The sequence below is a fragment of the Peromyscus maniculatus genome, chromosome 1, assembly GCF_049852395.1.
Source record: "Peromyscus maniculatus bairdii isolate BWxNUB_F1_BW_parent chromosome 1, HU_Pman_BW_mat_3.1, whole genome shotgun sequence".
In the NCBI taxonomy this organism is placed as follows: domain Eukaryota; kingdom Metazoa; phylum Chordata; class Mammalia; order Rodentia; family Cricetidae; genus Peromyscus; species Peromyscus maniculatus.
In genome coordinates this window covers 94,874,114-94,901,730 of record NC_134852.1, presented here as the reverse complement: position 1 = coordinate 94,901,730, position 27,617 = coordinate 94,874,114, and the positions used below count along the sequence as shown (strand labels likewise).

The 27,617-nt window shown below is 46.7% G+C and overlaps 1 protein-coding gene across 1 annotated transcript in view; it reads right to left on the bottom strand.

The window, feature by feature from the left end:
* Tmc3 (transmembrane channel like 3) overlaps window positions 1-27,006 on the bottom strand; it is a 41,227-nt gene extending 14,221 nt beyond the window's left edge. The window contains exons 1-15 of the mRNA XM_042278838.2: window positions 26,793-27,006; window positions 25,517-25,663; window positions 19,049-19,124; window positions 16,850-16,931; window positions 14,858-14,964; window positions 14,171-14,269; window positions 13,929-14,071; window positions 12,330-12,477; window positions 11,517-11,560; window positions 8,698-8,845; window positions 7,322-7,431; window positions 4,304-4,382; window positions 2,862-3,110; window positions 2,175-2,303; window positions 1,377-1,444 (exon numbers count right to left, since the gene is read on the bottom strand). Coding sequence (XP_042134772.1) covers window positions 1,377-1,444; window positions 2,175-2,303; window positions 2,862-3,110; window positions 4,304-4,382; window positions 7,322-7,431; window positions 8,698-8,845; window positions 11,517-11,560; window positions 12,330-12,477; window positions 13,929-14,071; window positions 14,171-14,269; window positions 14,858-14,964; window positions 16,850-16,931; window positions 19,049-19,124; window positions 25,517-25,663; window positions 26,793-26,881 — 1,718 coding nt within the window. The 5' untranslated portion in view covers window positions 26,882-27,006. The remainder of the gene's footprint in view (window positions 1-1,376; window positions 1,445-2,174; window positions 2,304-2,861; window positions 3,111-4,303; window positions 4,383-7,321; window positions 7,432-8,697; window positions 8,846-11,516; window positions 11,561-12,329; window positions 12,478-13,928; window positions 14,072-14,170; window positions 14,270-14,857; window positions 14,965-16,849; window positions 16,932-19,048; window positions 19,125-25,516; window positions 25,664-26,792) is intronic.
* Window positions 27,007-27,617: the final 611 nt, after the last annotated feature.

Genomic DNA, 27,617 nt, shown 5'->3' with positions numbered 1-27,617 from the left:
CTGAAGAAAACTCTGAGACACAGTCCCCACATTCCAGAGGTATTCGAGTCCCTACAGGCGGGCAATGGTGATGTGTTTATCTCTCTTCTCGTTTAGCAAAGGGAAAGGCCTCCTCTGGGGAGAAGCAGACACTGGAGAACTAGGCCCTGGGATACACTCTAGACTTTGCAGTTCTGGGGCAAGGACTAAGTTAATAAGTTACTGAGTTTCAGACTGGATCAACATGAGTCAAGCACCCCCCACCCCCAACTTTCATTTGCTGTTGTTCTCAGCACCCCTGCATATGTTAGCTGATTTATTCTTCTGGAATTGTGAAAAGATGGAGAGATGACTGAAGTTAATAGGTCAGGAAGGCAAATCTGGGAAAATTAATCAATTTGATCAAAGACATGTTGCCAATTATGTGGCTCTATGTCTAGATGTGGACACTTTTAAGAGCAAAATAAGTGAGTTGGGAGTAACTACTCAACTATCCCAGACACACTGGGGCAACTAGCCAAGGTACAAATGTCAAGTACACAACAAAACCCAGGACCTCCACTTTAGTTCAAAATCAATTTGTATTGGCTATGCAATTGAACCGATCCCTGTGGAATTCAAATTTAGTGGCTAGAAAATGAAGTTTAATAAATAAAAATGTTTTAAGAATAAATGTTTGCTTCCTTCTGGCAGGCATGTCTCCTTGTGCCTCTGCTTATACTATGGGGTTCCCTATGTGCTCTGTGACTGACAGTGGTTCTGAACATGTAGACTAGCCAAGCTTCCTCTTTTTCTTTGGCTGACAGTATCTGGACCTACAGTGCCATTTGTAGTCTCATAGATAAAGCTGGAGGCCCCCACTCATAGACACACTATTGAGGAAAGATGACAAGATGACCCTTGTCAGTGCCCTGGTGCCCCTAGGAATGAGGTCTACTTGGCTGGAGGTACCCCAGCCAAAGAGGCTTGTCAGGGTCTTGGACACCCCCAGGATGTGCCAGCTATCCTGAAAAATAGCTCTCCATCTGGTCCCCATGTCTACATGAAAGAAATGATGGGAAATGCTCCAGTGTAACCACACAGTCCTTGACACCTTCCTGGCAAGAAGTTCCTCTTCCTGGATCACCCCCTTCCCAGCTGAGGGACTCTACCTCTTCCTATGCAGATGTTTTGGGGGCTGGGACCAGAAGTAGTTTAAAAAGGAACCACCCCCTCAGTCTTTTCTGTAAAATCCTCATAAAGCTACTAATACAATCACCTCCCCTGAGAAACAATCCCTTGTCAATATCCTTTCCTGATGGTGACTGTGGCTGTGTGTAGTCATGGGTTCATCTGGGCTCATCAAATCCTTAGCCCCGATGTTGTAAGTGATGCTGGGAAGCAGCGTTGAGACTTACCAAATCATGCCTTGATTGTAGACTAGGTGCAGGACATTCTCAGCAATCTTGAATTCCCCATACTCAGGCTGTTAGAGAAAAGCATCTGCATTAAAAACAAAGTCCTTAAGTCCTTTGCACACAGCGGTTCATTGTGGCCACTTGTCCAGACTTCTCTGCTCTTATAGCTGCTCAGAGATCACTGCCTTGCTGGTCACCAGCAAATGGTGAATAGAAAGCCGGGGCAAGCGCTAACTTTGCACACCCTCTGCTCTCCCCTCAAGAACTCCCTTTGAGGTATCTCTGCCCCACTTGGGCCATGCTCATGTGTAGCTCTTTCCTGGATGGAAGCATTCCCTCCTGAAGGAAGAGGGTCAGAAGACCTAGGAAAGTCAAGACTTAGAGGCTCAGGAAATGTCCAAGGCTCAGGAGGCCTTCCTCCCCTCAGCTACACAAGCAGTTAAGAAGGGGACAAAAGACTCTTGGGGGCAGCTGCCTGCAAGGTATGCAGCAAGCTTTGCTGTCATCGCCCGTGCTGGGGTGGGCATTTTGGTGAAGTAGCTGCCCAAGTCACCCATGGGCTATAAGTAACCATTCATCCATGCTCTTGTAAGTAACCCCAAGAAGCTCATGGGTTCACTGAGCTAGACTCGAATGGGGTCACTTCTGAGTCTGTTTCCCTCTCTTTGAGATGAACAGAAGTAGACTTTTCAGAAAAAGTCATATAACACATGCCTGACTAATTCCTGACTAACAAGGCAACAGAAAAAGGTAGATTTAGTTCCAACCCCCTCCCCAAGCACACAGTATTTCACTTACAAACTTGCTTTCAAGGTCCCAACACCAATAGTCACTTAGGTAGCGAACGAAAAGTCCTCGGAAGAAGTCTATGAGGAGGATGCTGGCCACCGTGAAGAGCATGTCAATGACAGACAGCTTTAGCATCTCCTGCAACACATTGGGTCCTGCTGCCACCATGCCCTGACCCCCATAGTCCTCCCCATCTCTGTCTTCTCTACAATCCTCCCTGGTCCACCCTGTTTCTGTCCATTCCCTGGAGCCAGAGCCAGGGCTATCAAAAGTCTTCCCTTCCCATCTTTATACAGCACAGTGGCAGAGGGGGTGGCTTCTACCACATCTTGGCTATTTGGAGGGTTTCTGTTATTTGAGTTTGGGTCACAAGATCCAAGGCAAAGCCCACACTCTACAAAACTTGGGAAGACCCTAAGGTCTGAGGTTCTGAAACGTAAGTTCTTAACCATGTGTGCCTCTGTTTTCTTGTCTGTGCTGAGGAGGCTGAGGCTAGCAGCTTACAAGGACCTCTCTTAGTTATTGTTCCACAGTAACTTTGCTCTGATTACTATGATTAATTTTGAGACCTGGAACATAAGAAAATAAAGCATCACTGGATTCCATGTTCCTTTTCTATGAAAAAGGAACAGTGATGCCCCAGAGAGTTGCCACGTGAGGTGTTGAAGGGACTTCCCAAGGGACAGAGGGGCACACCTGGCCAACATATGTCTCCCAGCACTGTCCTTGCGGTCCCTGCATGGAGGGCACTGTCTTGTTGGCCTTCGTGTGTGGCATCACAGTAGTCAGAATGCTTGTCTCTTCCAAGACCCATGTGCTGGTGTTTCTCCGGAGCTCCACTCCCGCTCCAGGTGTGGGCCATTGCCCTTCTTCAGGCACTGTTCTGGTGCCAGAGAAGGTGGAAGGGTCTGCCCAAAGGCTTGTGATGTTTTTGGTGGCAGCTTCCTGTTGAGAGGGGAAGGAGAGAAGGAAGGAAGAAATAAAGGCTGTTTACATGTTGGTAAGCAAGAATGCAGCTTGGACAAATGAAGGGGACCACGACTCAGGAGTAACCATCCACTCTCTCGCCATCTGCCTCTTTCTCTGTCTCTAGTCTCCTTTTTCCTCACTCCTTGTTCCTCTCTTCTCTCTTTCCTTCCCTCTTACCATTTGACTAGAGGTGACCACTCACGAGACACCGGCTGAAATAGGCAGCCTTCACTGTTCCCTAGTAAGATCAGAAATGGGTCTGTGGTTCTAGGTGACACAGTCCTCTCTTTTCAACCTCAACGGAATTTTAGATCAAGTTCATAAGGATCCAGTAAGTGGTAGACTAATGCTCCAGACAGAATGCCAGTAAGTGGCAGGTAAGGATCAAGGTCTATGTGACTTCAAACCCCAGCTCTCCACGGCCTCTTTGGCCCATATGCCCTGAAATTTATGATACACTTTTCGTAAATGACCCTCAGCAAGCTCCTCCTCCTGTCTCCCCACTCCTCCCACTCAGGGTGTCCTGGAAGGCTGAGCAGGTTGAAATGAACATTAAGGCTGCCTGTGAGGCTGGGACTGGAACATACACTGAGCTATTTGGTATGGGAAGATGATTCTCTTTCCACTTTCTGGAGGAGCCCAGGGCCTGCTCATCTTCCTGGGGTTATTTGAAAGAGCTGTTGACAGTCTTTCCTGATGGAGGCATGAAATAAGATCACATGGCCCAGGGAGACATGGAGGCAACAGCCCAGGCTCTCATAACAGCACTGTTCATTTTTTTTAAATCTGGGAAATGGGGCTTAAATTTCTCTCTACACCTTAAAAGAACCACAGTGGCATGGTTTGAGATATGCCATGTGAGATACAAATATAAGCAGCAAAGAGGACAACAATGATGATGAAGATCCTGACATGGGGTGCTGTACGGGGAGCAATGACAAGAGACGGTCCCGTTTGGACAGTGATGGGTGGGGGACGGTTCAGTCTAGGCCTTGAGGTTGGGTGTACATCCAATCCAGGCAGTGCAGGCAGGTGACTGTCCAATCTGGACAGTAGCAGGAGGAAGGTTATCCAGTCTGAACAGTGACGGCAGGTGCTGCACAGTCTAGGCAGCTATGACAGGTACCACCCACTAGTGATGGCAGGTGCTGTCCCATCTGGACACTCACCTCAATGTTCATGCTGTTCACTTTGTCCAGAAGAGCAATGATCAAGCTGTAGAGATTTCCTAGGTACAGTACCAGGACCCTGAAAATCACAAGACATCTTGAGAAACAAGATCACCACACATAGGACCAGCAGTCTGGGGCCTCCTGAGAGTTCTAAGCCATCATGGACATGATACTAAGACAGTGATTGCTGCACGTGGCTTTCTTTGAGTTACCTTGGTGTTACTGAAAAAACCACAGATTATAGGGCAGATGGGATGGCTCAGTGGGTACAGGTACTTGTGGTCATGCCAGACCTCTGACCTTGATCTCCAGGAGCCACAAGGTAGAAAGAGAAAACTGATTCTCACAAGTTGTCCTCTGACCTCCACATACATCATATGAATCACACACACATACAAAAATGTGCATACACACACACACACACACATGATAATGTAAAAAACAAAAATCCCAGACTATTCAAATCATCTAGCTTCAGCAGGTGTGGATGGGGTTTGGAGTCTACATCTTTCCTAGGCGATCCCACAGTAGCCATCCCTGGACCAGCCAGTTAGAAACATGAGGGTAGCAGAAGAACATGGGTTCTGTGGGGCAATTTAACATCTGGCCCATGCTTTCTGGTCTGGAAGTTTATGACCTGGCATCATTCCACTCAGTTCTCAGCAGGTCTATGTTACACTCCCCATTCAAGGGACGAGAGAACAGAAACGTGGAACGCTGAGAGTTGTCCAGTCCACGAGACTGAAAGGACTAGCATGCCACTTGTAGATCCCAGCACCCACCCTTGGAAATACCGGGTGGGCTCCACGGGAACATTAGAGCGGCAGATTACAGTCACACCATGCGAGCAGCTGCCAGAGAGTGGGATCCGCCTGTGGAAGTCTGTGCCAATCACTATAGACATGGTGTCTGTTCTCTCAGCGTGGAATATTTGGGGACCATCCTGGCATTGCCCACAATGGAGCCTTGGGTCTTATGGGAAACCTGTCTAAAGAAATAAGATGGGCAAGGAAAGTAGCCTCTGCAGATCCTTCACTGGGTCGGTGATGTGCAAATGTGGAATCAAATCCAGTGATAGGGAAACAGCTTTATCTTTTTTTTTTAAAGATAGATCTTTTTTTTTTCAATTAATTTTTAAAATTACATAGTGTTCTGCCTGCATATACACCCGCACGCCAGAAGAGGGCACTAGATCTCATTATAGATGGTTGTGAGTCACCATGTGGTTGCTGAGAAATGAACTCAGGACCTCTGGAAGAGCAGCCAGTGTTTTTAACCTCTGAGCCATCTCTCCAGCCCCAAACAGCTTTATCTTAAGGAGACTACTTTCACATGGAAACAATGACCCACACATCCACACCAGCCTCCTTCATCTCTATGAGGGTCAGGGAACGCCATGTGTAGGTAGACGGCTTCTCAAGGAGACATCCTTGCCACTTGCTTTTCCTCTGAAACTATGAAGGGACTCCCTTATGCATCACCCCAGGATGATCTCAGCATGTGCCTTAGCCTGTGTGGCCACAGCCCCTCCAATGGTACATGGCGAGTGCTGACGGAAAAAGGGCCTGATGAGTTCTTAACAGAGCTGGAGCTTAGGGTTCTCACTGCATCTTGGGTGAAAGGTATCCTGGTCTGCTGGTGAGTTAATGGGACTGAAATAATCTGTCTTGCTTTTATTTCCAAAATTATGTCTCATTTGTCTGAGGTTATGTCTCTCTGTGGCTCTGTTTCTCTGGTTTTGAGTATGAATAACGAGGCCGATCTGTGTAATAGGATTGCTGTTACACCAAATGCAATAATGGAATTGATTCTCCCCAGTGCCTGTGGGCAAGGAAGGTACCTCTTATCCAGGCTGGAGAGGTGCAGAGTGGAACAGTTAAAAAAAAAAAAAAAAAAAAAAAAACCAGGGTGAGCGGGCCCCAAGCTTTGCCCCTGGTCTATCCTGTGCTGTGGGTTTGGACCTTTCTAGGGATGTCTTTCTGTCTTTGGGGCAGTAGGATTTCAGGAGTCCAGGAACTGGAGTCTTCAAGCCAAGCAATACCCTCACCTATTTTAGTAAACAAAATGCTGCCAGACAGCCCAGCCCTTTGTTCGCCCTATCAGCAGAGGCTATTTTTCTGTTTCTCCTTTAGAGCTTGCAGTTGGGATGGAGATGTATGCATAGATGGCGGATTATAAAATGTTGGTGGCTATGTCTTTTTCAGAAGGTATTTACTGACTCCAGAGTGGAAGCAATCCTTCTCAGAGTGGTCTGAGGTTTGAGGAGTGTCACGAGGTGTCACAGAAGATGGCCTAGGAGAAGCCAGTGTGGGCAGGGTGGGGAAATACTTAAGGGCTCTGATAGCTCCTATACCCTGCTCTTTACCAATACATCACTTCAAGTGGAGGAGAAAGAACTCCAGGGGAAAAAAGCAGGTTTCCAGAGAGCCAGCCCTTGCAATGTGGCGCTAACTCTCGAGGAGGCAGTCTTGGGATATTCTCTTGCACACAGTCTGCTGCGGCTCGGGCCACATCTGCTTTTGACATGTGCTATTGCAGTCACTGGCTGTCTTGGTACAGCTCAGCACATCATACAACTCTGTGTGTGGGTAGTTAGTAGCGGAGCATGGGCTGTCTCTCCCATGTCTGGCAAACAATGGGGGTCTATTGGCCACTCAGAGTCCAACCACAGAGGGAATTCAATAATGAGGAAACCCAGACATGCATTCCATCATCTTGCTGCTCTTTTGTGTCTGCTTTTCCTGCCTGCTTTCCCCCTCTTTTCCTCTGTCCCTCCTCCTCCTCTTTCTCTGCTTCCTCTGCTTCATTACCCAAATCCCAGCTGTGTTACCCCACATCTTTCTGTTCTCCCCTTCCCTGACTCCTTTCCTTTCTTCTCCATTGCCCCCAGCTTTTCTTGAGCTATGTCCCTAGGCAAAGCTTCATGCTGAGTTTGGAGGAGAACCATGCCTTAGCTCTGCAGGGATTCTACCCTTTGTGGGTGGATGATGGCTGAGCACACTGGGGCTTATATACCTTGCTAGCTGGAAGCGCAGCGTTGTCCGTGGGTGGTACATCTCCAAGGCAGCGATGAGGTCAAAGGCAGACGGTGCTAGCATGGTGACAAGGGAGACCACCACACTCACCTGTGGAGAGAGCAAGTGTTTCTCAAGTTCCTCACACCAGTTTCCCTCAAGCACATTTAGTTTTCTATATGGCTACCTACCATTCACAGGTTTCCTGTTTAGAAACCTCCCTGGGCCTCTGAGAGCTGTCCACCATTCCATCATGAGTTTGTTCCTTCCTGGAACTCTCCTTTAAGGTCACGAGGATACTTATGCATGCTGTCTGGGCTTCAGGAGCATTTCTGTCACACTTACCAAATCACTAATTCATTGTATTTATACCTCCCTGACCTTGGATGGAGGATGGAAATAATTGCGATTATTATGATCAGAAAGGGGAAGGCAGAGACGTAATTGAATATCCCTCTGCACACGGGGGATTAATTATCTGGAGAACCATGCCTGGCTCTTGTTTGTCTGGACTTATGGCAAAAGAAAAGCGAATTTAAGCTGGTACTCAAGATGCTTGAGCTAACTTAAGAAATAATTCCTGAACAGATGTTTTAAAATTTGCCACTTTATAAACACGCAAAGAGGTACCAATTTACGTAACCCACATAACTGGTATAAGATACAAGGAGGCCACCTGGTATACTATCAGGTTCTAAGAAATCATTAGACACAGCTGAACACACACAGGACAGATGTATGCCCATCTAATGGCTTTTAAAGTGGATGCCAGTTATTTTTACCAGAGTAATCCAAAAGGTGGTTTGAAGTTATTTTTGTCTTTGAAATCTTGGTAGGTAAATTGGACCAAACATTCAGGACAACAGTCACAACAAATATTAGAAATTCTGAAATTCCCCCTCCCCTCCTACTTGGTAGTTTTCTATTTACGGAGATATTCACACAATTGGGGGTGGGTTGTTCAATACCCAAACTGTTGGTGTGGCTGGTTCTGGAAACTGCCAAAGTGTTGGATGAGGCAGCTGGTGGGATCAGAGGCACACACTGTGGGTCAGTGTGGTCACAGATGCAGGTCTGTGGGCGGAGCCTGAGAGTGTGGATGCAAAGGAATAGCAGTGAGCAGGGCAAAGGTGAACCAGAAAGGTCGGTGTGAGCACCTGGAAGAGTTCTTAAATGAAGATCTTCCAAGTCATTTCAACAGGACGTGATGCTGCTGGACCTGAAGGCCCTGGTCCCTACTCTAGAACTAGCAGGCTATACTTATCTCTAGGGACATTTCAGTGTAATTCACTAAGGAAGCAGAGAAGAGGGATGTTGTTACTACCTCTGCCTCCAATAAAGTGCAACCTGCTAATATAATTGCTGGTCAGTGGGTACCTCATTCTTCTCCCAAAGTGTCAGCTCCTTCTTCGACTGCTCCAGCTTCTGGGACCTGTCTACCACAAAGTAGATGAGATAGATGCTCCCAGCCAGCGACAGGAGCACCAGGATGTTGGCGATGATTCTCAGGCAGACAGTCACCGCCCTGAAAAGAAAGGCAGTACCAGGATGCAGATGGTGTGGCTTCGGGAGAGGGACCTTTCCCCTGCTTGGGGTCTTCTCTGCCACCTCCACCTCCAATTTCGCATTTCTGAGACATCAACATCTGATGTTGTAAACTCAGTGAGCCAGCAGCTTGGAACTCTAAGAAACCATCAAACAGGATTGAGATGATCGATAGCTTCTTCTGGCATCCATGCACACACATGTGTATTTCATACTTACACTAACCAATACATACGTACCTCCCCCCTCCACACACACACAATTAGAGTCCTGTGATGTGGACAGGAATTCACATAACATTTCCAGCAGAAGAGGAATGGGGGAGGGGGAAAGACTGGCCTCCCATCTTTCAGGAGGCAGTTGGTGGACCCACCCATCATTCCACACTGTGAGTCTGCCATGTATTTACTTGGCTACTAGTTGTCTTTCCCCTGGGTTGTGTGAGATCTCAGAATCTTCGGTCTTTGTCATCCCTGTGTCCACAGCTCTCAGAACAGCCCCCAGCACATCTAAGTACTTTGATATGAGTTAGATGAACTGGCAACTCAGTCACCATGAGAAGGATTTGGGAACACACCTCCCTTGTTTGGTTGCACTTCCTCTGATAGTGTAGGGAGATTATAAATCATTAATGATTCTAGAATTTACACAGAACATGCACCCTCCCCCCCCCTTTGTAAGTACTAGTCAACTGACTAGTCGGTCTATTCCCAAAGCATTTCCTTCTGTCCATTTTGGGTCCAGCCTTAGCCTGGTTCCCCTGAAGCCAACGTTCCAGGCAAAGGCTTGTCTGCAGAGAGTTGACTTGGGAAATAAATCCAGCCAGCAGGAGTGAAGGCTGAGGAAGTGAGGTGAGACGAGCCATCACCACGAGGCTCAATGGTAGAGTCTGCCACAGCTGGACACAGCTGGAGGCCTTCTCAGGGTGATGGAATGCTCCCAGTATACCCAGCATACGAGAGAAAAGCATTCATTCCATTTCCTGTGGCACCGGGTGACTCCATAGGTGGTCTCACCCAGAGTGTACCCAGCTTGTGGATGACAGTGCATGAGTGTGGACAAGGACCCTGTGAGCACTTCCCAGAGCAGCACTGTATGTGTAGCTAGCCTAGGTATGAGCAAGCTTGCATAACTGCCTGGAGAAAGAGAAAGGGCCAAGATGACTTGAAGGGGCACCCAAGAAGTGTACCACCCCTCCCATGAAGTCCCACTATTGGGGAGCTTGGGCAGGTCAAGGTGTTTCCCTTTATGTACACTTTTGCCCTTCATCTGCATAAAGAAAACTGATTCCCGAATGAAATGGTAAATGGTATCTTCTAGGTAAAAAAGGAAATATAGTGTGCTAGACAACAGGGTTATTCTTTTGGAAGGGGATCATCACAGACTCAGAGCTGTGGAGTTTTGGAACAGAAAACACCTAGCCAGCTAGGTCCACCAATGCCATCCTCCTGCCTCCAAAGCACACAGTCGTCATTGCCAGGATCATACTACTCACAAGGTACCAGTTAGGAGGAATGTGATGGGGACACAATGGCTGGCTCCCCATGGCCGTGCACCTGGCGTCCTTCCTGGTGATCACACCAGTCAAAGTATGCTGGCCCTGGAGCCAAGTGGACAAATAGTAATCCCCTCTTTCTCTGGTTCCGAGTACCTGCTGCATCTTTGTCTTCCTCTGCACAAAGTGATGAGGACCAGGACTTGAAAACTGGTTCTTCCTGGGTTCACCAGTAATGAATTGTTGAGTAAGACCTCTTGGGTCTAGAATGAACTTAAAGGTGGTGATCATTTTCAAATTCCAGGAGTCATTTAAACATTTGATTGGATATGATAAAGACATAGACTTTGTATCCCATTGTCAGGGATGCTAACGCAAACTGAGGTCTGTGCTTTCAGAGACTGTAGATGACTGTGGTGGGCTTGTGCTCTAGCCTCTGAGAGGCCTGATGGGGCCCATCCTGCCATTACACTGGAGAAGATGTGTTGGTCAAATAGGTTATGGGTCAGCTTTCTGGATCTCTGGGGTTTATGCCAGGGAGGGCTAGAATCCACCTCTCCCGGCTGCTTGCATACAGCTCTTTCTGGCACTGCCCCAGTAGCCAGTAGCTACAAATTTAACAGGACCATGCAATGAGGCAGGTGGACATGCCTTTCCTAATGAGGACAGGGCCATTGCCCCTTCATGGCAGCATCCTTCCATTCCACTGGGTCTCCGTTTAAAGATCCCATGGCAAACCTGGCCCCCAGGAGGTCATCTCAGAAGGCTCTGGTTGTGAATGGGATGCTCCTTGTATCTTAGGAACTCAAAGAATTGTTTCTAAATAAAATTAATCCTAATGATGCTCATGTGTCTTCCTTTACTTAGCAAACTAGATATTGTTACTAAAGATAGCCATTTTATTGTGTAAGTAAAAGAACAGAAAACTGGTCAGTTTCAGACCCTCTGTCCAGGTGCAGACAATACAGAAGGCAGAAGCACTCCTAGAGACAGCTATGGGAAAGGAATGAGGTTCCCACAGATCACATCACTAAGGAGACTGACAACAAGAGGAAGGAGGAGCTGCCTGACAATTATGAAAATAAGTTATAGATAACTCAATAACTCTTTGTACCAAATGAGGCAAAAACTAATGAATGGGCATATTAATACTTACATGTTTTTGTTTTTTTTCTTTTCTTGCTCTTCCAGTATGGCCTCCTGGAAGGAAAAACACAGGCAGCGTTAGAAGCCTAGCCTCAACCAATTATAACCACTAGGAGTAAGGTATCCAGCTGGGCATGGTGGTACACCCTATAATCCCAGCCCTTAGGAGGATCCACTAATAAGTATGGAGCCAGCCTGGGTCTAAAAGAAAAAAGAAAAACAAGAACGTCAACAAAATCATCCCCCCAAAACTAATCCATTATCTTAATTCTTATCTTCAATGGCTATGACTTTCTTCTATAAGTTCCTATTGACAACAATGAATTAGATATCAATTATCTAATAATTAAACAAAAGAACAGAGAGTGGGGAGAAAGAATGGAGAGAAAAGGCTGTGATACTTTGGATCATTGAAATATTTTCCCCTCAGAATAAGGTTTTCTTTAGTTGCCTATGACATTCAGCTGACCCCCATCTCTGACTGATTTTGATCACAATGACTTCTAAGTTAAAGATAAAAGCTTATATACATAATGTAGAAGTATTTCTTCATTTATAGATTTTAAGAATCCACCATGTAAATTATAAAAAATACACAAATCAAAAATTTAATAAGAAACAATATATAGAAATAAAAGAGTCGTTTTGAGCTTTTATTCTTAACTTCCTATGGGTTCTTGAGGTACATTTCCTGGTCAAGTTGACCTCCACTAGATCTGTTGCCCTGGGTGGGGAGGAAAGGGAGTGTGCTGGCTCGGCCAGCAGGGGGTGCAGACTGTCTTGCAGTCTTGATAGTCTGGACTCTGGTGCCGCCTTCACTCACCTTAATGCTGTTCACGATGGCGGCTGTTTTGCTCTCTGCAGCCTCGGGGTTCCCAATGAGGTAATCCCAGGCACAAAATACCCTCCAGCAGAAGGTGTAGTTTTCGTTGGAAGCACTGGCCAGGCTGGTACGGGAGTTCTTAGCCATTCTGCAAGAGAGGCTCCCGTCAGTCACAGGACTGGGCCTCAGGGATGGGACCGCTCTCTCCAGGATATCACAACCTGACATGGAAACTTTGTGGGACATGGGCAAAGCTGTCCTCTGGCACAGCTCCTCAGTCCCTGCTTGGCGAGCAGAGCATGGGCTGCACTTTAACCACACTTGGACCCTCAGCTCATCCTTTCACTGGATGAAAATGGCAACGGTAATTATTGCATGAGTCCTTCTGGTGGGCATTCCCATTGGCACAGTGGTGACCAGCGGCCATCGAGGTATGCTTGTCCTGGGAGACCTCATGTCTGCAGCTGTGATGGTAAAGTGGTCACTATCCCTCTGAGATCAAGCCGTGTTCCTGTCGCTTCTGCCTGTGGTAACTCCTCCCCATGGGATTCCCCAAGAACTGCCCAGTTCCTCCTGCACAGGACATTCCTTAGATATTTGAAGGCGGGAGATCCCCCTCTCTGCCTTTTAGGCCATCATTGGCTTTCTTCCTCAGCTACATTTCATGCTCTCACATTCTGTTCTGAGTTGCTTTTAAAGAGTAATACCTAGTAAAGGACTGGAATTGTTCTGATGAGGTCTTGAGGCCGCCACCAGGAGCTGAGCTAGAGAGACCTCAGTCATCTGAAGCAGGCTTGCAAGCCACTGTACATCTCTTCAAGTTTTGTGGGTTTGCCTATTTATTTGCTGTGTAGTTTCTGATCCCAAACACCTCTATGTGTACTTTGCTGCTGGGACAGTGGGACGGGGCGACAAGTGGGTGAACGTACAAAGGAGACCACAGATAGCAGCTGAGGTGATGGGGATCAGCCCTCCCTAGGCTCAGAGTTCCTTTGTCGACTCACATCTCTCTCTGTCTCTGTCTCTCTTTCCCCCCAGCTCTACACAGAAGCAGAGGATGTTCATCTGGAAGAGAGCCTGGTAGCCTGGTGCTTTTCTGAGCCAATGTGTGCAAAGAGGAAAAGTGAGTTGCCCCAGGGCTCTGGGTGAAGTTAGTGGAGCTCACAGTGGGCGCTGCAGGACTCTTGACTCTGGCCACTTTGCTCTCTTTTACATGGTGACCTCCTCTCAATGATGGACAGGAGGCATCAATGCTTTATCATCTGGTCACAGCCAAAGAGAGCTGTCTGCTTTTTAACCGCCTCCAATCACCTAGATGTCATTGATCATATCTTATTAGTGCAACTAAGGTATTTTCTAAAATCATACACTACACATAAATCACTACACTTGTCTCTCCAAACCCCTTACAGAGCCTTGCACAAAATAGTCAATGTACAGTAAGTGCTGGTTAAAATTATATAACTCTCGAGCCTTGGTCTCTTCCTCTACAAAATGGCCAGAGTGACTCGTAACTTTAACAAGGCTGTTGACAGGATGACGTGAGATCATCACACATGTTCTAACTGAACTCCAGACATGAGAAATCGACAGTCATACTTTTTTAAGAGAATGATGAAGCTGTAAGCAAACACTGCCATCCCCACCAGGAAATATGCCAAGGGCAGGCGGTAGCCGGCTCTCCCAATCCTCCTCTCTCTTCCGTAGTACCCGTAGAACAGGACAGAGTACTGAAGGTAACCCTGCAAAGAGAGCCAAGAGTCATCTCTGATCCCCAGACCCCAGAACTGTGGCCCTTTCAGCCCTTCTGAAGGCCTGGGTGTAGATGACATTAGCCTTACCCCCAGGGACCAGACAGTGTCCAGATCCTGTGCAGACATGACCTGCTCCTGGGGGATGGTCTTGCTGGCTGTACTTCCAAAGGGCTGGCCTGCGATCAGCTGGTAAGAGAGGAAGGGCTGAGATGTTCCTCTGGGCTAGGGGACTAGAAAAGAGGGATGGTGGATTCCCCATGTGCCTGTGGAGATGCCATGAGTAGGGTTTGCTTGCCTGTGCTGTTACTGTGTAAACCCATGTGAGAGGATTAATAGTGGCTTCTGTGGCTAGATTGCTGAGGTTCTTCCCCAAGGAAAGGAACAGTTCTGTTTATAGGAAGGAATTCAGTTGGAATACTGGGGAGGCAAACCAGTGCCTCGACCAATTAGAGTGTGTCACCTCTTCTTGCATGACCGGAGAGATATGGATAGGAATGGTTTTGACACCATTAAGCGGTTAGGTGAAATAATCAAAGGAAAAAGAGCATAATATGAATTCAGATTTCAGCCACCCTCACTGGTCTCTGCCTCGCTCAAACCTTCTTTTGTGATACATGGCAAATCTAAGCAGTGGTGACTGAGTCTGGTACATTCCCTGTTCTTCTGCGGAGAGCTTGCCATGTCCTGCCTAGCCTTCCTATGATGTCAATGAGGGCAGCAGGTTATAGCACCTGCCTCTCTCGCACGCCTTGCACCTCCTGGCACAACTCTTACCTCAGGAATGACAACAAAAGCACCTGTCATCATCGTGAGCACTATGTTAATTCCGAACAACCACCTCAGGAAGATGAAGTAGGAGGCCACGCCAGATCCGAAGTGACCTATGGGCAGACAACACGAGAGTGGCTCGGCTCAAGCCTCACGGAGCAGAAAGCCTGCCTCCAGCGGGACTGCATTCACCTCCACCAGCAGCACACACAGGAAGAGTGGTGTTGTATTGACGCCCCCCACCGGCTGGGTCAGCATCCTGTGCCTGGTCTCCAGCTCTACGTACGTACGAAAGGCTAGCTCTAGTTCACCAGGACTGCTATATGATAATGTTCCTGGTGCTGTACTCAGCTAGCATGCCAAAAAAAATTTATTAACTTATGCATGTTTTGGAAAGTTAGAAACTTTGGAGACTTTCATATACTTCTGTCCTATTTTGAATCACTTTGCGCATTCCAAGGTTTCTCTAAGATCCTTTGTCTAAATTTCAGCATTAAAAATATCAAGGTGTTAACAACTGAGGAAGCCAGATAAAGGGTATGTAGAAACTCTGTAACCTTCTGTATACACACACTTCCTCTAAATTTCAAGGTAAGAGAGCATTTAACTCCATTGAAATATCGAACTTGATTTTTCTAACTTTCCATCTAGTCTTTTATTTTTTTTTTAAGTATGTGAAGTCTATTTTCTGAGGCTGGAGAGATGGCTCAGCAGCTAAGAGCATCAGCTGCTTTTTCAGAGGATTTGGGTATGATTCCCAGGATCCACATGGTGGCTCACAACCATCTCCACTTCCAGACACCCTCTTCTGGCCTCTGTGGGCAATGCACACATGTGGTGAACAGACATACATGCAGGTAATGCTCCCACACACTTGAAAAGAAACAAATCTTTAAAAAGCATTTTCCAATAGGTAAATTAAAAAGCAGTTTTCTGGATAACTTCCCCCTTCACTTTTATGATTAAACAGGTCTCTATGCTAAGGTCTCATTTCTTATGTTTTCTTCAATGATTTTCATGATTTCTGACTGTATATTCATACTATTTAATAGAATATTAAAATGAAAGGACTAGATTTACTCTTTGAAACGTCTGAATCAATTGTCCTGGCAATATTTGCAGAGTGATTTCTATTGACTCCAGTGACAGTTGGGTGTAGGAGCAGTGGTCTGCCTTCTTATGTTTCTGAAATGTTTGCCTGTTCCTTTGAATGTCGGTCAGTCCCCACACAGTGCTGCTCTGTGCTGTTTGGTTTTTAACTTTTATTAATATATGTTATTTACCTTTTGTTCATGCAATTTCTTGGGAATATTTTCTTTCTCCTGTCTCCCAATCTTATCTCTTGGATGTTTTCCTTCTTGCATTTTATGATCATGTGATCAAGGACTCTAAGCAATACACTGAGCATATTTGTGGAATTGCATTAAACTTGGGAACTGATTTTTGGGAAAGTCTCCAACTTTGAATAAATGTCCCCCTGTCTTTTCAAAAGAACATCATCATCTTGGCTCCACATTGATGCTTTTCTTCACTTCGGGACATTTTAAAGTTTGTTTATCCTCTGTGCATGTGGGCCAGGAGGAGAAAGGGATTTGGAGTATGATTTATTTATTTTTAGCATGGATCTTCTAAATGCTTACAGTCTTCTATAAAAACCATGTATTTTCATGTTTATATCTGGGAATTACATCTTACTTCTCCTTACAGTTTTTCACTGATCCTTCAGAGTTGCGCTCTCTGACCGAATGAACGAACTAGGAATGAACACGCAGCTATGGCTGAATGTAGAAATGCAGCCTGGGGACTTTCCCCTTTCTGGGAGGTAGTGAGGGCACTAGGTCTTCCATCTCTTCATCCCCACATGAGCAGGGTCTCCAGCTGTGTAAGTACGCTGACTGACTCTATGCCATAAACGGCCAAGGCTCACCAGACGCCTTAGGCTGTGTGCTGGCCACAGCTGCACCCCCCACCCCCTCCACTCGTCCAGTGGATACTTACTCTCAATTTTCTTTATCCTCATTTCCCAGGGAATGAAGATGACCACAAAGTTACAGGCCAAACGGGCGAATTTCCGCCAGAGCTAGACAGGAGAGCCCATGATTAGAAAACGTCTCATTCATAATCTTGGTAATGGCCAGGGCTCTGGGGTTCTGGTAGAAGAGGGGCTCCCGGACACAACCACAGAACCTTTAATTATGGCCATTAAACATTTCCAAGCCCAAAGTAGCCCTGTATTTTCCCTGTGTCCTGACCAGGCAAGGTACACCAGTTTGCACTCTGTGCTATGGGGTCTGCGTTTCTTTTTGGAGACAGACTCTTATGAATTCTAGGCTGGCTTCAAATTCACTGTGTACTTACATATAATCTTGAACTTCTGATCTTCCTGTCTATATTTCCCAAGTGTGGGGACCCCACAACATCAAGTAAGTGTGATGCTAATTGAGATCAGGACTTTGCACATGCTAGGCAACCACTCTGCCACCTGAGCTACGCCCCAGCCATGAGATCTATATTCTTTTCTTTGCTTTTTTTTCCAAGACAGGGTTTCTCTGTGTAGCTTTGCGCCTTTCCTGGAACTCGTTTTGGAGACCAGGCTGGCCTTGAACTCACAGAGATCCGCCTGACTCTGCCTTCTGAGTGCTGGGATTAAAGGCATGCGCAACCAACTCCCTGCTGAGATCTATGTTCTTTTGGGTCAAAGCCTGCCTTATTCATGGGTTGAAGACGAGGAAAGTGGAAATCACATGAAGAATGTTATCTCAAGATACCCATGTGACCCAGGCACAGACTCCTAGTAGCTCCTAGTAGATTTATAGGTGAGTGGAGCCTATAAATCCATTTGATTCACCAGCTCCCCAGATGATTCTATCTGCACCCCTTTTTAAAACACTAAAAGTCTAGAATCTGCCCTGAAAATGAGCTCCACCCCAGATTCATCTTGTATCCTACAAGCTAGTTCCTGGCCTTGGTCCTGGCCAAAGCTGCCAAGAATAAGCTCGGGAATTTTGTCTTGTGGACTTGCCACACCATTGCCAAGAGTATGAAATCATTACTCTCCTTCTCAGAGGAGAACAAAGCAAAATGTGGCCTATGCCGGCTCTGCTCTCCAGCAAAACTGACAGGTTATGCATTCTAACACACAAACAGCCCCGCTTTGTGTTGGAAGCAAATGATATCACTGCACAAGGAAGAGCCACAAATGTAATTACCGCGTCCCCAACTGTAAGACAGCACACAGTCCTAACACAGACTCACAGGATAATGTCATTCTGGATGCATCTGCTGAGGCCAGACGGCTGCTTTCACATGGACATCTGAGTTTTATCAGAAGTTGGAACTGTCTTTAGCTCATGATTTGAGAACCAAGTCAACGACAGGCGCTACTCCCATGAGCAATCACGCAGACTGCATGTGAACAGCCAGGAGCAGATATCTCTGTCTCTGAATTCTCCTTGTTAGGGTCACTGGTCTTTCTTGACATTTTCTTATGTCTGCCTGGCACTATCTGCATTTTGCATACTTGCCTCATATCCAGAGCCCAGAAATACACCAAACTTTCTGACCCCTCCCATCCCTATGGTCCTCAAAGGCAGGGCTGCTCAAAGCATCCTTCAGCAAAGGCCTGGGCTTAGTGAGCATCGGGTCTCTGCACTGTTTTAAGGTCCTAAAGTCACAGAAGCACAGGGCAGGAGTCAGATCTGAGCTCCAGTTCTCACTATATACCTGTCTTATCATGAGCCCCCAGAAAGTTCTTTTCTTTCCTCGGGCAGCCATCGGCTCATCTGTAGAAGGATCAGCAGAGCTCAGTGAGTGGCACCCAGTTCTTTTCCCATTTTTAATCATCTGAGGACTTCAATGTGAGGGCCGTGGTGACAGCCAAATATAGGGATGAAGCAAGTGCCACTTACAGGTAAGGGGTTGAGTCAGTCAGGAAGGGTCCTGGATTATTCTCACAAAAACTTTCCTTTTCCCCATGAACTAGGCTTACCTATAGCATATGCCTGATAACGGGTGGTACCCAGGACTAAGAGCCAGGTTTGGCGTAGTTTGAACTTGCTGACTCATCCCCCCTTCTGCAGTTATTAACGCTGGGTGCTCCTAACCTACGGGTGCTGACTGGGGCAATGACGGCTTCTGGGTTCTAGACACAGCAGGAGAGGAGGCTGGCTGGGCCTCGAGCGTGTGTGTGCTCTTTACCTCTGCTCCTGCTGCTTGGTAGCCTCGGGTCCTAGTCAACCTCCCTTCAAACTTCAATACAATCTCCTTTGCTCGTCTGGGAGAAGAAAAACATAAAAGTTACCACAACTTTATCACATTCAACATTTTTCAAAATATGAGAAGGCACAGCAGGAAAAGAATACCAACCGATAGAGGAGGAGAATTAACATATTTCATTTCCTGACCTTTGCTAACAAGAAAATGCCTTTAAAACTGTTCTAAGCGGCTGGAGAAGTGGTGTAGGAGTTAAGAGTGCTTACTGCTCCTTCCGAGAACCCAAGTCCTCATCCCAGCAGCCACATGGTGGCTTACAGCCTCCTATGATTCCAGTTCCAGGGGATTGGATGCCATCTTCTGACTTCCACAGACACCTGTACACACATGGTGCACAGAAAATCACGCAGGTGTGCTCGAGCACACAGGTGTGTGCACACGCACATACACACACACACAAATCTTACAACTGTCATAACATTTATGTGGGTGGACTAATTGGAAATAGTGAATTCACACCAGTAGTTATGACTGAATTTCTCCCAAGTGCTTCTTAGGCTGGTGGCTGGCTGGGGATCACAGGCTTTGAGTATCCCAAGAGCAGCCAATATACATCAGCTCCTCCACTTGACGGCTTGGCTCTTTCAGGCATTTCTTCCTATTGTATTTCTTGAGGTTTTATGTTTGCACGTGTGAATGTTTGTCTGCATATATGTTTGTGTACCACATGAATGATGCAGTGCCAGTGGAGGTCAGGGAGTCAGATCCCCTGGGACTGGAGTTACGGACCACTGCAAGCTGCAACTGTATGTCCTGGGAACTGACCCCAGTTCTCTGGAAGATCACTGTCTCCCCAGCCCCTTTCAGTCACTTCTTTAGGAGTGGAAGCCATACCTTTCTTCAAGGAGCCTGCTTCAAGAAAGTGGCACTGTCAAGTTAATGAGTGTAACAAAGCTGGGTTTATATGCCAATGAACTTGACCTCTGCCTTCCAACTGCTGGGATTAAAGGCACATGCCACCTTACCTAGAAAATACTTGATTCTTAAAAATGGACAGCATTTGGAATTGGAATAATTTATTTAGTCAATAAAATGCTCTCCTTACAAGCATGAAAACATGAATTCAATCTCCCAAATCCACATAAAAATCCAGGTATGATGGTGATCACTTGGAATTTCAGTCCTGGAAACAGGCCAGTTGACCTAGCCTGCTTGGTGAGGCCAGATCCAGACAAATAAGACACCTGTTTCATAAATGAGGTTGAGAGAGTCCTGAGGCATGGCACCAGAGTCCATCCTCTAGTCTCCACAGTATGTACACAGGCATGTGCCTTCTCTCTCTCTCTCTCTCTCTCTCTCTCTCTCTCTCTCTCTCTCTCTCTGTCTCTCTCATACACAAACACACAAGTATGCACATGTACATACACACAGTAGGCTGAATTCACTGGGATAGTTATGGTTAATAACTGAATGAGTAACAGGGTTGGAAATGTGAGTGTTAGCACCATGAGCTGAGCTGATGTCAGAGGCTCTCAGAGATGCACACTGTTCAAATAATCTAATGATCACACACACACACACACACACACACACACACACACACACACACACACACACTAATCTACCCCAAGGCAGAGCTACTCATCCACCCCCGATGATCAGCCTCTCTGTGGAGTTACATTCAGTATTGAAGAGCTCAGTTCCACTCAATCAGTCTGTGGGTTGACAGGTTTATTTAATAGGGCATTCCTGTATGTACTTCCCCAAGCTGTCCTGACAACACCCACTGGACATAAAGCCTTTGGGAGCACAAGGGACAAGCCAATTCCTGTTTCCACAGACAAGGTGACCTCCCCAAATCATTCCTTCACCAAATTCTGGAGTTTAGACTTCTGTTCCACTAACTGCAATACCTTAATTACATTTTGTTTTTGTTGAGTCTGGGTCTCATGTGTGGCCCAGGCTGGCCTTGAACTTGCTAAATATCCAAGGATGACCTTGAACTTCCTCTTCCTCCTGTCTTCCCCTTCTGAGTTTTAATTCCCTCATTATTGTAGCCTACCACCCACACTCACCAGCTCTACTCTGATCAAAATAACAGGTACAGAAAGGATGAAAGTTGATGTCCTAGCCCATGCCATGCCCATCACACTAGGGAGCTCTTTTGAACACATATACAGTATGCATGTAAAAAATAAAATACTGCACAAGTCAAAATGGCAAATAATTCCATCTTATTTCTATGTATTTTTTTGCATTCTTATTTTGGGTCAAGGACAGTGGAATATAGACATGCATAAAATGTTGGGGTTTGAGAGAAGCCCCCAAGAGAGATCATCAGTCACATATGCAATCAGCAAGAGCATTTATTACTTCCAACATGTTGGGGTGGCAAATTGTGACCCCAACGGGAGGTCACAAGCTCCTTTTAAGCAGAGTTAGGAGAATTCCAGGGAGGAGGGATTAATCTGGTGCTAAATGGTGGAGGAAAGATTAGTCTGGGGGCTGATTGGTGGGAGGCTCTAGTGGTTAGGGACCTTCCAGCTACAGGGTAGGAAAAGCTCTCTTTAGCCAGCAGACGGCTGTGGGGCACCTGCTCATTGGTTGCCCCTGAGTTGTGGTCTTCCTGAGGACTGCGTGCTCAGCCCCAGGCAGTTCCAGTAAACTGAAACTAAGGCCTGGTCCCTGGCAGGGCTTTAGAAACCTATCGTGGATATGGTCTGGCTCCCCAGCCCTCTCATAAAAAAGCTGTCCTAGAAGGGCTTCCTACTCAGTAAAGATGACCCAGCTGTCAAGATGCAGTGCTGAAGAGGAGGTCACAGCAGCTCTGTGGTGGAGGATGACAGGTGTAGAGAGCTAAGGGAGGGGAACACAACACAGGCCCAGAAACAGGGAGCAAGTGTGTGTGGCGTCAAAGACAGATAGCTTTTACTGGTGTTGGAGTCCTTCCTTGATTTCTAAGCAGTCAGGGTTCAGTGCCTTCTGCAGCCTCCAGAGACACCAGGACAAGCCTGGGTGGGTCCAATTAGAGCAGTGGTGCTCCAGTAGCTTTTCAAGGTAAAGAGCAAGAGACACGGGTCACAAGGGGATGACAGAGGAGCCTTGCTCTCAGCCTGAGGTGTGGCCTGCATCTAACAGTTTTGGAGCAGTGGTGAGTCAGGCCACGTGACTGAGTTCACCAGACACCCGAGTTTGTGTTTTATTCCTGAAATTATCTGAAAGAATGGTAAGCAGCTCTGTTCTGGTCTCAATATTTTAAAAGGGTTTAATTTGGACTGGGGAGATGGCTCAAGGGAATGAATCTCATCTTAGTGCCAGTTTTTATTGTTGTGAAGAGACACCATGACCCAGGCAACTCTTACAAAGAAAGCATTTAATTGGGGCTGGCTCACTTACAGTTTCAGAGGTTCAGTCCATTATTATCATGGTGGCGAACATGGAGGCATGCAGGCAGATGTGGGGCTGGAGCTGAGAGTCTTACATCTTGCAGGCAACAGGAAGTCAACTGACAATCATGCTGAGGGAAGCTTGAGCAAAAGAGACCTCAAAGCCCGCCCCCACAGTGACACACTTCCTCCAACAAGGCCACACCTCCTAATAGTGCCACTCTCTTTGGGGGCCATTTTCTTTCAATCCACTACACTTGCTTATGGTGTTATCATGAGAAACTGAAGTTGGATACCCAACCCAGGTAAAATCTGGGCACAACAGCGTATATTTGTAAGCCTAGCACCAGGTGGGTGGGAGAGGAGACATGATATAGAGAACTCACTGACCGGCTAGTCTAGCTGGAATAGTGAGCTCCGGGTTCAGTGAGAGACTTTGCCTCAAAGAATAAGGTGGAGAGTGACAGGAAGATGGATGACGTTGACCCCTGGGCATTGCACATGCAAGTCAGCTCTCTCTCTCTTTCTTACACACACACACACACACACACACACACACACACACACACACACACACACACACAGAGTTTAACTTCCCATTACTCAGATAAAAAAATTGTCATTTTTGAATGGTGTTTGAAAGTTCTGGTAGAACTTAATCGTCTTTAGCTTTAAACTGATTGCTCCAAAGATTACATAAGATCTCTATGGTTAACACAGATCTGGACTTGGGGTTAGAGCATATAGCTTATTTTTCTTAATAAATTTATTTATTTACTTATTTTATATCCTGGCCACAGTTTCCCCTCCCTCCCCTCCTCCTAGCCCCTCCCCCAAGTTCCCTCTGTTCCCACCTCCCAATCTACGCCTCCTCCTTTTCTGTTTCAGAAAGGGCAGGTCTCCCATGGGTATCAACAAAACATGGCATATCAAGTTGCAGTAAGACTGAGTACCTCCCCATGTTTCAAGGCTGGGCAAGGTGACCCAGTATGAGGAGTAGGGTCCCAAAAGCATGTAAAAGAGTTGGAGACAGCTCCTGTTCCTACTGTTAGAAGCCCCACAAGAGGACGAAGCCACACAACCGTAACATATATGCAGAGTGCCTAGGTTGTCCCTTGCAGGCTCTCTGGTTGTTGGTTCAGTCTCTGTGAGCCCCTATGAGCCCAGGTTAGTTGATTCTGTGAGTTTTCTTGTGGTGTTCTTGACCCCTCTGGCTCCTACAGTTCTTTCTTCCCATCTTCTGCAGGGTTCTCCAAGCTCTGCCTAATGTTTAGCTCTGGGTCTGCATCTGTTTCCACCAGTTGCTGGATGAAGCCTCTCTGATGACAATTGGGCTGGACACCAATCTGGTCACAAGAGATCGCCAGTTCAGGCTACATATCCACTATTGCTAGGCATGTAAGCTGGGGTCATCCTTGAAGATTCCTGGGTGACTCCCTTGCACCAGAATTTGACCTGACTGGGAAACGCCCCCACTTTGCAGTAGTCTCTTTCAGCACTCTCCCACTCCATTGCCCCACCCCCAACCCAATCGCTCATGTTCTCACCCCCACCTGCCCTCAGTCCTCCAGGAAATCTCTTCTATTTTGGGCACTCACTGGCTGCATTTGCTCAGGCTGCTTTCTTAAGGTCTCAATCGATCTTTCTCATTTGACAAGTGGGCACAGCACTGCCCAGCCCACCCTCAAAGAATGGAGATGATGAGATCCAGAAACAGACCTGGGAAGTGGGCAGAGGAGAACCCACTCTAGCCTTTCGAGATGAAATTGTGAATGTCTTTAGCCAAAGGGGCCTATTGGTCAGACTGGGATGCAAATCTCAAAAAAGGGTGATTTGATAAGAAGATGCACCAGCCTGATAGATGGGAGGTATGGAGGAAAAGGAATGCACACTGGCATCTAGAAAACCACCCAGAAGAGCATGATGGGACAGTAGTTCTGGATACACAGGAGGCGCCTGAACAGCAGATATGGGGATTGCTGCACAGTAAATTTATCCTCTAAACATAATGTTCACCACCACAGCTCAGTAGCATCAGTCACGAAGACCATGCCGCCAGCTTCCTTATGGGATCTGTGGCAATCACTCCCTTCTTAGGCATGCATATTACATATTGAACACATAGCTGACACCCACAATGCTCAGCACATCTAATGTTCAATAAACTCAAACTTCAGAAGTTCAAACTTGAGTGGACAAAAGGATTAAGCTAAATGAATATCAAAAAATGCTGGGGACCTGGAATGTATTTCAGTGGTCCAGTACGGACTATTATGCATGAAGCCTTGGGTTCCATCCCCAGTGTCACAGAGATGAGAGGAGATAGAGAGGGTAGGGAAGACTGGGTTCATCTCTGGTAGTGTCCCTCTCTGGCTGAGAGGCGCCCCAGGCAGTGTTTTTGACAGCACTCTATGAGTGCTTAGCTGTTGATATTTTCTGCAACACTCTTGCAGGAGGTAGGAGTCATTGTTTATCACCACTTCTGCTCCCAAGAGAGGGTCCTGGATCTGGAGAAATTAGGAAACTTGTCCAACGTCAAACAGCTGGAGGTGGAAAGAGGCAGTATTGGAATTCATAACTATGAATTAACTTTGAGGGAGTCGGAGTCTCTAACAGACTCAAAATATCCTAATAACCTGGCCACTGAAGAGAGTTCCTTCCCAGGAGAGATAAACCAGGGAGTGAAGGGCATGTATCTTTGATGCTGGCTCTTACCTGTCTCCTGTGAGTTGGGAGACGATGTGAAAATCTAGTGTTCAGAAAAGAGATTAGAAACCCCAAACTGTCTGCCAACACAACACACACAACACACACAACACACACAACACACACAACACACACACACACACACACACACACACACACACACACACACACACACACACACACACTCTGTAACAGCTACGTGACTAGATGGTCCCTTCAAGCATCTTTGGGACTTTTCTGAGTCAGACGCCAGATAGTCACAGTTATCGCATGGCTCTTCACCCCAGCTTCCATGGGCCGGATGTGGTTGTTTATCATAAAGTATATTCCCTTTTATTAATGATTGCTGCAGAGGCCTTACCTCAGTGCCCGCAGCTTCTGTCCCATGGTCCAGGGTCTGCAGCGGATATTTGCCATGAGATCTTTCTGGAACTGTATATTCTGGAAGATTTGTTCCGGATCATTGCTGTCCCCCGTTTCATCAGCATTAAAACTGTCATCCGAGTTACTGAATGGAAACGGGGCGTCATGGAGGAAATCCGATTATAGCATTGCTTCCAGCAAAGAGCATCTTTCTTGAGTAATTTCTGCATCTCACTATCCTGGGGTCAACTGTATGGCGTGTGTGTGTGTGTGTGTGTGTGTGTGTGTGTGTGTGTGTGTGTGTGTGTGTCCACAGACTGGGAGTCAGCAGCCCACTGAAACTCATTTGTGGGATTCTATTACTTCAGTGGTCAGTGAAAAAGAATGACTTCTCAAGGTGAGAGACTCCAAAGGAGAGAGCAGAGGAGGATTTCCCTGTTTGAGTTCACTCTTGAGGAGTAGCAGTTTTGGTAGGGGATACAATCTCATGTATACGCTCACCGAGGTGACCAGCCAAATTTAGAGGAAGAATGTCTCCTTCTCCTGCGCTGAAGGCCAAAGAAACGAACACAAACCTGTATCACCTAGAGATGCCTCTCTGTTCACTTGTGTTCATTTTAAACATTTTAAACCCAAGACAAGAGAGTTAGTAAGTGGGTTTTTTTTTTTTTTCAAAGAAAAAATGAGTTAAGTGAATGCATGGCGCAGACTCCTCCAGGGCAGAGCAACTGTGTAGAAGAACACCTTTTCAACCTATGACAGAGCCTTTCCCTCCTAGCTATATTTAATATGTAACTCAATACATTTTTTTAAGTGGCGATGAATAATCTATAGATTTTTAAAGAGAAAACATTTTCTTTAATTCTAATTGAGATGTCTTTTATTTCCTTGAAGGAAAAATTTCTCCAGAGTTAGCGGAGGTTTCAGTATTTAACAAAAACCATTCCTGACAAAAACCTAACACATTCAGTTCCCACCCTTGCCCACATCTAAGTCATCAGAAGCCTTTCCAGTGAACACCTGATTTGTCTGAGGTGACAGGTGTCTTGTCTGCTCTCTTCCGACATTAGCAATCAAGGAAGCAGGGACAGGCAGAAAAAGCCTATGGTGGAGTTGGCGGGCAATAAAGTGCACGCAGCATACAGCTCCTGTCAGCAACAGCAGCTTGCAGCTTCTCCCTCTCCGAGCATTGCTGTGGTTGACACCCCAGTTCCATGTGACCCCAGAGAACTAAGTGTATGCATTCATTTTGGAGACCCCAACAGGGCACTCACCCAAGCAGCAGAGAGTCCTGGTAGAGGTAGCACTGGCTGGCGTTTCTCCGGATGCTTCTATAGCGCTGGGATGCCTTTGAGGTTTTCATGAGGCCTGGTCTGCTGCCAGTGGTCCCCGGGGATAGCCAGGGAGCTGGGATGCTGGGAGCCTGCAGGCAGGGGTCTGTTCTGAATGAGCTTTTGGAAAGGGGCCTGCAGAGTCGATCTGCTCTCCTCCCTCAGAAGCAGGAGCAAATGCCAGCCTGCATCTGGTGTTGGGGCAGAAAAGAAGCCAGGAGGCCAGCCAGGGTCATACATATGTAATAGTGAGGAGGGCATGCCCATATTCATTGGCTGGGATCTGGACAGTAGAAGGCGTGGCCTGGTGGTCTAGGGATGACTTGGTTCTTCCCAAAGTCTATCTGCAGTCTGCTCTGCCCAGACAGGACTCAGAGACTCGCAAACTCCACTCCATCTCACTGTGACTGATAGTCACTGAATGCTTAGGGACCACAGAAGGCAGGGTGAGGTGTTCTCATTCTTGTCTCACCAGAAGGAGCTTAGAGACAGCAAGCACACCGCTACCCAGGCCCAGACAATAGTGTTCTGTTCTTTTCCCCCTCCCTTCACATCCTTTTGTTTTTGTACTTTGAAAGATGTCAAGCTTACAGAAAGTTGTCGCCGCAGTACCATAAACATCTGGTTACTTCCAACACGGATTTACCACTTACATTTTGCCACAGTTGCCTTAATTCTACCCATATTTTCCTTGCCACCTACCATTTGAGAGGAAATGCCAGAAATAATGGCATTTCAACCTTAAAGACTTCTGTGTTCTAGTAATAA